At 39.9% G+C, this 12,537-nt stretch overlaps 1 protein-coding gene across 5 annotated transcripts in view; it reads right to left on the bottom strand.

Moving 5' to 3' along the window:
• The window catches only part of LOC140494680 (BTB/POZ domain-containing protein 2-like), a 49,269-nt gene extending 39,220 nt beyond the window's left edge, over window positions 1–10,049 (bottom strand). The window contains exon 1 of one of the 5 annotated variants that reach the window (XM_072594142.1): window positions 9,576–10,049. In XM_072594142.1, coding sequence (XP_072450243.1) covers window positions 9,576–10,030 — 455 coding nt within the window. In that variant the 5' untranslated portion in view covers window positions 10,031–10,049. Of the gene's footprint in view, window positions 1–9,135; window positions 9,243–9,575 lie in introns of those variants that run through there. The other 4 variants (XM_072594143.1, XM_072594144.1, XM_072594145.1 and 1 more) reach the window with 4 other exon arrangements.
• Window positions 10,050–12,537: the final 2,488 nt, after the last annotated feature.

Raw genomic sequence — 12,537 nt, 5'->3', positions numbered from 1 at the left:
ATTTCGAGAGTCAACAGATTACAGCAAGAGGTGAGCTAGTGTGTGTTGGGTTGAAATTAGCAGAGGGGTTTACATCGTGTCATAATTCAGATATAACACCTTTGGTCCTGTATTAACCATCCTCTTCTCATGGTCATTCGTTTGTCCAGTGTGCTTGAAGTTTGATTGCTAACCCTTTCTATACATTGTCGTACTTGTGTCTGTGCTGGAGATTTTAATAAATCTCCTGAGTTCTGAACGCTTACCATCTCCTTTAATTCTGGTTTTCTAATTTCCCCTATAATTGAACCCTCCCCTCCCCATTTAGCTTAAAGCCTTGTCTACAGGCCTAGTTATGCAATTCACTGGGCCTCTAATCCCAGCACAGTTCAAATGAAGACCATCCCTCAGAACAGGCCTCTTTTTCCCCAGTGCTGGTGTCAACGTCCCATGAATTCAAACCCATTTTGCCACACCAATCTTTGAGCATGCATTTACCTGCTTAATCTTATTGACTCTATGCCGATTAGCTCATGGCTCAGGTAGCAATCCAGAGATAACCACTTTTTTGGTTCTGCTTTTCAATTTCACTCCTAGCTGTTCATACTCCCTTAGCAGCACCTGTGCCCTAGTTTTATTTATGTTGTTGGTACTGTGTCGACCACAATCACTGGATTTTTACCCTCCCACTCCAAGTCCCTCTGCAGCCCAAGTGAGATATACCGAACTAGAGCACCAGACAGATAACACAACCCTCAGGACTCTATCCTGGTCACAGAGAACAGTGTCTAGGTCTCTAACTATATTATCCACCAACTTGAATGGCTCCCTGCATCATGGTGCTGTGGTCAGTCAGCTCATGCTCCCTGCAGTCCCCATTCCAGTCCACAAAGGGAGCAAAACTCTTGACCCTGTTGGGACAAGGAGAGGGTGAGATTCCTGCAACTCTATCTCCTGGATCCCTCTATTTGCCTCATTCATAGCCACACCGCCCTCTCCCTGACCACTGGCTAAATTGGAGTTAGCCAGTCTAAGGGACGTGACTGTCTCCTGAAACACAGCATTCAATCAACTCTCCCTGATATTTCACACTGGTATGGTTTCCTTGAACTTTTCCATTTGCTTCCTATTTATCATTACTGGATCAATGATTGGGTTTTGGGATATCCTAAAGTATGAAACCAGTCAGTACTTCTAATGTTTTTTTTTAAATTTATTCACAAGGTTTGGGCAATGATTAGGCTAGTATTCATTGTTCATCCATGATTGCCCAAAGGGCAGTTAAGAGTCAACGACATTGCTGTGCTCTGGTGTCACGTGTAGGTCTCAGTAGATAAGGACAGTGGTTTCCTTCTCTAAAAAGGAGATTAGTGAACCACATGTATTCTTCCAACAGTCATAATTAGACTCAAGTATACATTTTTATTGAATTCAGATTCCACCATCTGCCGTGGCAGGATTGTATTGCAATACAAGTCAGTCGCCAAAGACTAAATAAATTTGGCACTACAAAGCACATGGAATCAACTCTCCAATAAAACTGTAACAACGTTTTCAGATTGCAGAGTGTGCATCTTGCTAAATTTTATGCACAATTACTAGAAATAATTCAGAATGGACAAACCTTTCTAGCAAATCACTGTAAAGTATCTTTAGGATCATCTCCATGTTCAAGAGTTCCAATATATAGTTCCTGTTCTATCTATCTCTGGCCACCAAAATAAGTCTTAGGAAAGATATCATAACCATGGTTATTTCATAAGATTTAGCCTTTGATAATCAAAGACTAGCCCTGGTCTTTGTAATTTAAGCTTCTGTCCTTTGTCACTAGGAGTCAATCTTCTAGAGAAGAAAAATGCATTAACCTTTTCAAAGAAAGTGTATCTTTTCCTGAAGATGGGTGTTGCTGGCAAAACCCAGTCCTAATTCCCCTTGAGTAGCTTGCACAGCCATATCAGAGGGCAGTTAGGAATCACATTGCTGTGGGTCTGGAAACACATTCATAGACCAAGAAAGAACAGATTTCCTTCCCTTAAAAGGATATTAGCGAACTATGATTTTAGTACAAATCGATAGTGAGCATGAAACAAATTTGATGAACTGAATTTAAATTCCACCACCTGTAGTGGGGAAGATTTAATTCCCTACCTGAGGAATTAGCCTGGCCCCCAGATTGCTATTCAAATTACATCACCATGTGACATCGCCAAAACTGCACCTTACATTTTGTTAAAAGGCACTGCAAAAACTCAAGTTTATATATCGATGTTTGCAGCTACCCAGACATAGTTTTAAGATTGTCACTGTCAGTGGCTCCTAAAAAAAAGGGGGAATAAAAAAAGAGAAAAGAGAGAGGGGAGGGGGGAAAAGAGGAGAGTGAGATAACTGTAGATGCATGGGAATATCACCAGATGCAAGTTCCTCTCCAACATCTCCACACCACATCCTAACAGAGAATTCTAAGTCACCATTTCTTCACTGCTGCTGAATCAAACTTCTGGAACTCATTTCCAAACAGCAGTGTGGCTGTCCCTACACCCAAAGGACTGCAACAGTTCAAGAAAGCAGCTCACCACCACCTTCTCCAAAGCAGTTTAGGGGTGGGCAATAAATGCAGTGATGCCCACAACCCATGAACAAATTAAAGAGTTCAACCTGTGAAGTTAAATAGGAAAATCCAGAAGCCACTAAAATAATTCTATACTTCTCCAGGAGGTGCACTGTTGAGGCCCACTATACTACAATCAAGTAAAAAAAAACGAGAATTTCTACTTGGAGTTAAAAAACCTTGCAAAAGAAAGAGTTAGACTATTGAATGAGATATAGTCAGTTCTACAACGCAGTCATTCCGTTCTCGTGCAACCCTGTGTTAAGAAAGTCATGTGATAGCAGCATAATTTAAACTAATAGGGCTGGAATGGAGTTATAACCAACACAGGCTTTAGAAGTTTGTGCTTTAGAAACAGTGTCTCCAACTAGTCAATCCTGTTACAATGAACTCGCATTAATGAAACGCCCATTATTGCAGAGAATAACCTGTAACTGGGTTTTGATACCGTCCTAAGTTTATAACTGCTGCAAAACAGCTTGATGACTTTGGCAAGAGTAATTTTACACTTGTTCAACATCAAATGTCTCCATTATAAGAAATCCCACATTTAATTTTTTTTAAAAATGTTCTATTTCAAATCTCTGCATGTCCAACTGTCTATTGCACTTTGCAAACTTCAAAAGTGGCTGCATACTCTTCTTGGTAAAATCACTTGTTGGACAACCAGAGAATTCCTCCAACTGGCGCCACAATTAAATTACATTGGGCAGGTCCATTCCACAAATTTTCTAGATGACTGAAGACAGGATTTTGCAGGGTCTACAGCAAGAAATTAGGAAAGCTAACAAAAAATGTTATAATTTATTGCAAAAAGAATTGAATACAAAACTAGGGAAGTTATGCTTCAGATATACAGGGTACGAACAGATCACATCTGAAATACTGTGCGCAGTACCGTTCAGCTTATTTAAAAAAGGATATAAATACTTTGGAGAAGGTTTACCAAACCAATGCCTGGTTTGGTAAACAGCTGTCTTATGAGGAAAGGCTAGACAAGTTAGGCTTTTAGCCATTGGAGTTTAGAAGAGCAAGAGGTCATAGTCACAGTCACAGTGTAGCAATTGGCCCCTTAGCCCATCATGTCTATGCCAACCAACAAACACCAAACTACTTTAATCCCATTTACTGCACTTGGTCCATATCTTACTATGGAGCAGGAAAATCGACATTTCAGGCAAAAGATCAGGAAGGCCTGATGAAGGGCTTTTGCCCGAAATGTCGATTTTCCTGCACCTCGGATGCTGCCTGAACTGCTGTAATTTTCCAGCATCACTCTAATCTAGACTCTGGTTTCCAGCATCTTGTTTTTAACATATCTTACTATGCCCTGGCATTTTAAGTGCTCATCCTGATACTTCTTAATTGAAACAAAAATCCCAAGAGGTTTTGACAGGGAGATGTAGAGATGTTTCCTCTTAAGGGAATATCTAGATCAGAGGTGGGGAACACTCTCTGCATCCAAGAAGCTTCAATTATATATTCTTCAAAATTCACATTAGTAGTTAGATTTTTACAAAACAATGTACTAACTAAAAAGAATGAAAAAATGTTAATTCTAAAGTTAACTAACCTTTTAATGACTTTGTTGTGACTGCTTTTTGAAGGAAAGCATTTGAATATTTGGTTGCAGCATGGAGGTCTGCAGTTTTAGCTGATCCTCTAGATAGGTATCCGTCATTGTGACCTTAAAGGGAGAACTTTATTTGGGTTAAGTCGGAGAATGTAGATTCACAGCAAAAAGTGGTTGAAAAGCAAGAAAACATTTCTCGTGCATGTTGCCAAAGGTACAGGTATTCTATTGCATTCTTCCATATTTCAATTGGATCTTTCTTAGCATCAAATAAGGACTTTAAAATGTCATCTTCTGAGAGCTCAATCAATTCAATCTGTAGTTCTTTAGGAGCCTTGAAGACATCAACTAGGTGTGGCTGAAATGCTAATCTGAGTGTGATGTCATGATTCTCAAAGTCAGAGAACCTTTCATTGTATTTCTTTTACTCTGTTATTTTAAATACATTCATTTTAAGATTAAAATAAAAATAATAAAGGACAAAAAAAATTAGTAAAAAATAAAAGATTTGTTCTGCAAAATTTGGATTCATTCAAAACGCTACACAATGGCCAAGGCGGCCGCAGGTTCCCCACCCCTGATCTAGATTATAGAACAAGGTGTAACTATTTAAAAGATCAGGAGTCATTCATTTAAAACAGATGAGGTGAAATTTCCTCGAAAAGGCATCATGAGTCTTTGAACTCTTTTCAGAAAAGCAGTGAAAGTTCTTCAATGGTTTTAAAGTAGACGTAGACAGATTCTGGATTAGCAAGGGAGGAGAGATCATCAAGGGTAGGCAGGAATGTATGAGGTCAAAGGAAGCCCTCTTGTGGCCCAATGGTAATGTCCCTACTTGGGAAGTCCCATCTGCTCCAGAGGTCTGTAATAACATCACTGAACAGGTTGATTGGGAAAAAAAAATAGTCCAAGGAATACTCCTGCTCTTAATTTGTATGTTCGGACACAGAGTCAGTGAGACTTACCATTGACCAACCGATTAAAAAAGTCATAGTGAAAGAAAAGTCATGTCTTCTTGATTGGTATTTCTAGTGTGATTCCTACTAGATTTTTAAAGAGTGGAATGTCTAAATAGTATTCATCTTTAAGCATACAAGTTGCTGAAAGGCATATTAAGTCAGAAGAACAGAAAAACATCACAAAAGCAAGTGAGCAGAGTTTGAAAAACAGAACTGCCACACTACAGGAAGTAAAGGCATTATTATCCTTCTTGATTGTGGTATCAATAATTCAGTCATAAAAATGTTTTAATTAGTCTTTATAAAATTCAGACAGAACACCATCATTTCATATATTTCTAACAAAGCACCCCATAATTGATGTGGTCACTGGTTTCACTCTGAATCTATAATTACTAGCAAAGATGACATGCATGCAGAGTGCTTCTACAAATCACTCACTATTCATGTATAACACAATGTCACAACTTTACCAATTAAGTATATTGCAATACACAAAATGGCATAGAGCCATTTCAATTATAAAATCAAGAGGCCTTACAAGTTGCAATCATTTTACTAGATAGGTGTAAAGGCAGCTTGTGAAGGGATACAAACCATTTATTCAGAAATATAGATAAGTTATGCAAGTGGACAAAAAGTTGGCAAATGGAGATTAATGTAAAAAAGTGGGAAGGTATGCATTTTGGAAGGAAGAACAAAAGAACAGAATATTTAACTGGAGCAAAACTGCAGACAGCTGTAATACAAAAGGACTTGGGGGGTACATATGCACGAGACATAGAAAGCTAGCACAAATGCAGTAGGGAATGAGGAAGGCTAATGGAACATTGGCCCTTATTTAAAAGGGGTTAATATGGAAGAGTAACGAAGTCTTACTGCAACTGCAAGGTGCTGGAGAGATAAGATCTGGAATAGTGTGAGCAGTTTTGGTTCCCTTATAAGGAAAGATATAATTTCAGTGGAAGCAGTTCAAAGAAGATTCAATAAGATGATCCCTGGTATGGAGGGATTGTCTTATGAGCAAAGGTTAAACAAACTGGCACTCTGCTCACTGGACTTTAGAATAATAAGAGGTGATTTCATTGAAACCCAGGATTTTTAAGAAGCTTAATAGGATAAATAGAGAGAGGATGTTTCTCCTCAGAGCAAGTCCAGGACCAGAGAGCTCAGTCACAGAATAAAAGGGCACCAGTTTAAGACGAACACGTGGAATAATTTCCTGAGGATGAACTGTCTTTGGAACTTCTTGCCAGAGAGCTGTGGGGGGCATATCCTTGTATATATTTAAGACAGAGATAGATTCTTGATCAGTAGTGGAATCTGAGTTACAGAGAAAGGGTAGCAAAGTGGACAGGAGGAATCTTAGAACAGACACAAATCTCACTAAATGTTGCAGCTGGCTCAAGGGGCCAAATGGCCAATTCCTATTTCCAATGGTCTTATGCTGCTGCCCTCAAAGTCTAACAAAAATCCAATAGTTTTGGTGTTATTTAATCCTAGTTGAGGGAGATTGGAGCCAAGTGAGCTAGCCACTGGAGAAAATAATCTATATAAGCAGGAACAGATCGGCAAGATGAAAAGGTTTGAATATAGTAAAGTATACAGTTTTACAATTAGTAATAGCCACCAAACTTAGTGTGTTTTGTATACTGTCAATTTTGCACCTGAAAAAATATTTGACTTGCAACCAGGATAGTCACTTTGCAATTTTAAACATGGATACAAAGTCTTAAATAAAAAGACCAAAACTGGAATCATACTGCAGGTGATAAGACTAGAGGTTGCCAGGGAATGCTTATTTAAAAAGGAGCTACATGTCATAAATCAAAAATGATTCACCTTGGAAAAAAGAGGACCAGTAAATTTACAGTCTACTATCTTTCAAAGAACCCATATAAATCACAAGATAGACATTCCATTTAACTTTTTTTTGCTGAATCTAAACCATATGGAAGATTAAATGCAGATATTCCAACACCTCTGCCCAGCAAATTCACACCTACAATAATCAAAACCAACTCAGTTTACAACAAAAAAAAACATTTAAGACCTTGACAAGAACTTATGTATTCCACAAGAAAAAACATCACCATAGTCTAACTGGACAATTGATTTGCTCTCTCATTAGAGATACATGACTGCAGGTGGTTTAACCGGAGGGTCACCATACCTCAAGCAAAGGGAGAGGTTGAGAAGGGGAGTCCTCCACAGTAACCTCCACTGGTGCAGGAATGAAACCCATGCTGTTGGCATTACTGCATCACACACCAATTGTCTATGAGCTAACCTATCCTTAAAAGTGTAGTTTAATGGGTAAATGCACTATGTAGTAAAGAGCTACACCGAAGAGAAACTACTTAACCGCTGGTCTGTCAGTACAGTAACTAGAGGTTCTTTTTCCAGGATTAGTAGTGGTCAGCAAATAACAGCTGCGTAGACATTAGTTGAAAACAAAATGTTCTTTTTTACATTTTCAACCAACAATCAAGCATTATTTAATCCACAGTTGGAAACAGGAGCTTATGTTGTGCCCTGAAAGGAGGACAGTGTTTACACAAATTGTATCCTGGTATACGTCACCACCTTCAGGACAAGAGGGCAGAATATTGTGGTTGACCAAGAAAGCCACTTGTAACTTCGAAGCATGCTTTTATTTCCTAACAGGGATCAGCTAATCAAATACGATTACAATTTTAAGAATAATGCCACAAAATCCACAAGGCAGCCAGAGCAAGTTAAAAAAACTACAGAATGAAGTGACCTATTCAGAATTTTTAAAAATATGATAACCAGTGGTATCACAGGCACCTTAAAGAATCTAGATTTCAACTCGAATGATATTTAAACTCCACCAGCTGCTGTGGATTGAAACAAATTCCCTAGAGCATTAGTTACCAATTTGGTAGCATCTCCCAAGTGATTAGAAAATGAAAACGTCACAAGGGTTCTTTTTTCAGCTGCCCTCCCTTCCCTTCTCAGGTGAGGATGCATTACCTGGAATTCCAGTTCCTGCTGAGTATTTAAAAGTACCCTACCAGAAAGGGTGCATCAACATTAGACAAAATTAGGCTCAATTGCTGAATATAGCAACACAATGTCACAGCTCAGACAAACAATTACACTTATTAAAGCAAGTCCTCATGTGAATAATGCCACCATTCCAGTGACAAAGACAACACAGTTATTATAAATAAGCTTTGGAAAGCCTGACACCAAGTAACCAGAGGGATAAGTAAGAAAGCCATACAGATTCAATAGTCAGTCTAAAATGTCTCTTTTCAGAGACAATAACAGCTGTATTATGTCAATTTGTACATCATTGCACAATATCTCACTTGATGCACATCAACAGCAAAAAAAAAAGACTAAACTGGCCTTTACAGGATTGAAAACTCTAACCCTGTGCAAGTTTGGCAAGAGTCATGATATGCATTTTGTATCAGCCGCATTAAAACTCACAGCTTAAACAGACTTTTCACCAAATATTTATGAACTACAATTTAAATGGGTGGGGGTGGGGGGGGTGCAGAGAAACCTGGAAGCTATTGAATTTTTAATTCCAATAAGTGATGCAACAGTGGACAAAGAATTGGGTGGAGCAATAAACAGAAACCTCTGACCCCTTTAAAAAATAAACATGTTGCTGACACTTGCTAAAATTTAAGCGTATAGCAGGGATTGAGCTTTTCACATAAATCTAATTTGAATAGCAGGGATTGAGCTTTTCACATAAATCTAATTTGAATAGCAGGGATTGAGCTTTTCACATAAATCTAATTTGAATAAATAAGTCTTCAGACTGACGATGTGCAGGAGCTTTCAATGCTCTGCGGTGCATTAGCCATCTTGCCTTCGTTATAAGCATCGAAAATGAGACCCTTCCACGGTCCACAAACCAAAAACAAAAATACCACAAGTGCAGCAGCAGCATCATCCTTCTCCTCCACCACCACCACCACCATGAAACATAACCTCGCCTGCCACGAAAACCGAAAGCGATGCAATTTTGGTACCTTAGAAAGGACAAGTCTGCCTGAAGCAAGTCCCCATTTAAGTCAAGAAAGCATCATCTGGATCAGCGCAGCTGCAACCTTCTGCTGACTATGAATGAAGCTCTCAGGATACAAAAGTCCACCCTCCCGCCTCCCCCACAAAAAAAAAGGGCGTGAACCATTTTATTAAAAAAAAACTTCAGGCTGCGCCTTCCCGACTGTGAATTTAAACATAAAGCCACGAAAACATCTTCAAACATTAGGAGAGGACATCAATTTAGAAACGCCTTCGCACCAAATGCTGTAAAGGGCCGGGAGGAATAAAAAATAAAATAATCCTGCACAAGACTTGTACAGGGCCGACCCCCCCCAAAGCAGGAATGATCCAGACAGGCCTCAACCCCCGATGTAAAGTTTGATGAATAACCGACCCTCCCCCGCCCCCCCAAGGCCGCACTCACTTGAGGAGGGCCAGGAAGGCGGCGGGCTCGACATCGGGCAGCTCGATCTCGGTGGAGGTGGTGGCCATGCCGCCGTTGAACATGGCGTCGAAGACAGCGCTGCCGACGGCCAGCACGAAGCGGTGAGCGGGGATCCTCTGCGTCCCCATCCCCTTGCCCACCAGGAAGTGCACGTCGCTCAGGATCTCGTTGTTGAACAGGAAGGCGAAGCGCTCCTTCACCGTCGTCTTGGTGGCCTGCCAGTTGTACATGGGCTCCCGGTAAATGACCACCGCCGCCGCCGATCCTCCTCCTCCTCCACCTACTCCCGCTCCTGCTCCTCCCGGCCCGACCCCGCCGGACAGCGAGGAAGGCGACGAGGAGTTGGTGCCCAGGCTCGGGCTGCCCGAGCCTCCGCCGCCATTAGGGATGTTGACTCGGTTACAGGCGCTGAGGTTGCTCCCTCCCGCCGCCATCTTGAAGTGGCATCTGTTTATAAACAGCAGCTGCAGAGAGCATGGCCCTCCTTAAAGCCAGATAGAAATCCCCACTTAACGCAGCACCCTCCCCCCCTCGAACCTCTCTCCATTTTAATCACAAACATTAATATATATATGGCCTTAAATTTAGTAACCCCAGCTTCCTTTGCTAAAATTATCACTTGTAAATCCATTGGCACTCAACAATTCCATTATGGTTGCTGTGTTACAGCACCCCACCGATTTCTCTGTTATCTATGCCCCTTTTAATTACAAATAATGAATTATTAACCTTATTTACTGTATTTATATGCGGGATGATAAATGGCTTTGTCCCCCCCTTTTGCTGAAATTATTAGTTGTACATTCACTGGTATTCAATAATTTCATTCTTGTTCCTGTTGTTACAGCTTTTTGCACACATCTTTCAATTAACTCTGACCTTTTAATCACAAATAATAAATTATTAACTGTATTTTTCATATTAATATGCAGGATGATAAATGATTTCAGCCCCATTTGCTGAAATTATTATTTGTAAATCCATCGGTACTCAATAATTCCATTCTGATTGCTGTTGGTACAACCTCTCACCAATCTCTCCGTTATCTCTGTCCTTTTCAATCACAAATAATGAATAATTAACCATATTTATTATATTAACATGTGGGACGATAAATGATTTTGGCCCCTTTGCTGAATTTATCACTTATCTTTTTTTTTGTGTTTGGCAAACAACATTCCTTCATCGATTTCTACTTTGTGTGTTATTTTCCATAAGAAATAAATATTATAAATCATATTTATCTATTCAAAGGGTGGAAAAGTTCCCTCAACTCCATCTACTGAAATGATCACTGTAAATTCTCTGGTGTTCTATCTAACTCTATTCCAGTTCAACTCTAACATTATATCTATTATCTGCCCATTGTCTAGCCATTTAAGCACAAATAATTAACGATGAACCTTTATCATTTTAATATACAGGATAGTAAAGTGAACTAACAGCCCCCTTTTTCTGAAATCATAACATGTCAATTCACTGGTGGTTGATTTGATAAATGCAAAATGTTGCAGATGCTTGAAATCTGAAATAAATACACCAAGTGCTGAAGGAACTCACCAGGTCTAGCAGCATCTGTGGAGAGAGAATCAGAGTTAGTCAGAAGAAGTGTCATACTGGACTTGAAATGTTAACTCAATTTCTGTCTTCACTGATGCATTTATTCTGTGTCATCTACTCTGTGTGGTAAGATCGGGCAAGGGCAATTATAATGCGATTAGGCAAGAATTAGGATGCATAGAATGGGGTAGCAAAATGCAGGGGATACAGACAATCGAAATGTGGAGCTGGTTTAAAGAACAGATATCACGTGTCCTTGATAGGTATGTCCCTGTCAGGCAGGGAGGAAGTGATAAGGTAAGGGAACCGTGGTTTACTACAGAAATTGCATCTCTTGTTAAGAAGAAGAAAGAGGCTTATGTGTTGATGAGGCAAGGTGGTACAGATAGGCGATGGAGAGTTACAGATTAGCCAGGAAGGATTTAAGGAGAGAGTTAAGAAGAGCAAAGAGAGGACACGAGCAGTCTTTAGCAAATAGAATAAAGGAGAACCCTAAAGCTTTCTATAAGTATGTGAGGAATAAAAGGATAATTAGGGTAGGAATGGGCCAATCAAAAACAGAAGTAGGAAGTTGAGTGTGGACCCTGTAGAGACTGGAGAAGTGCTAAATGAACATTTCTCATTGGTGTTTACTCAGGAAAAGGAGAATATTATAGAGGAGAAAAATGAGGTACAAGATATTAGATTAGAAAGGATTGAGGTTAGTTACACACAGGTGTTATCAATTCTAGAAGGAGTGAAAGTAAACAAGTCCCCTGGGCTGGATGGGATTTATCCAAGTATTTTCTGGGAAGCTAGGGAGAAGAAAGCAGAGCCTTTGGCTTTGATATTTAAGTCATCATTGTCTACGGGTTTCGTACCTGAGGACTGGAGGATTGCAAATGTTGTGCCCTTGTTCAAGAAGGGCAGCAGAGATGACCCAGGTAATTATAGACCAGTCAGCCTTACTTCTGTTGTAGGAAAGGTTTTGGAAAGGATTGTAAGAGATAAGATTTATAATCATCTAGCAAGCAACAATTTGATTTCAGATAACATGGTTTCGTCAAGGGCAGGTCGTGTCTCACAAACCTCATTGAGTTTTTTGGGAAGGTGACCAAGCATGTAGATGAGGGTAGGGCAGTTGATGTGGTATACATGGACTTCAGAAAAGCCTTTGATAAGGCTCCACATGGTAGGCTATTGGAGAAAATGCAGAGGCATGGAATCGAGGGTAATTTAGCAGTTTGGATCAGAAACTGGCTTTCTGAAAGAAGGCAGTGAGTGGTGGTTGATGGAAAATATTCAATCTGGAGTCCAGTTACTAGTGGTGTTCCACAAAGATCTGTTTTGGGACCACTGCTGTTTGTCATTTTTATAAATGACTTAGACGCAGGCATAGGTG

This window comes from Chiloscyllium punctatum, chromosome 24, assembly GCF_047496795.1.
Source record: "Chiloscyllium punctatum isolate Juve2018m chromosome 24, sChiPun1.3, whole genome shotgun sequence".
NCBI lineage: Eukaryota > Metazoa > Chordata > Chondrichthyes > Orectolobiformes > Hemiscylliidae > Chiloscyllium > Chiloscyllium punctatum.
Note: the sequence above shows the minus strand (reverse complement) of the source record. Positions and strands in the feature narration are given on the sequence as shown.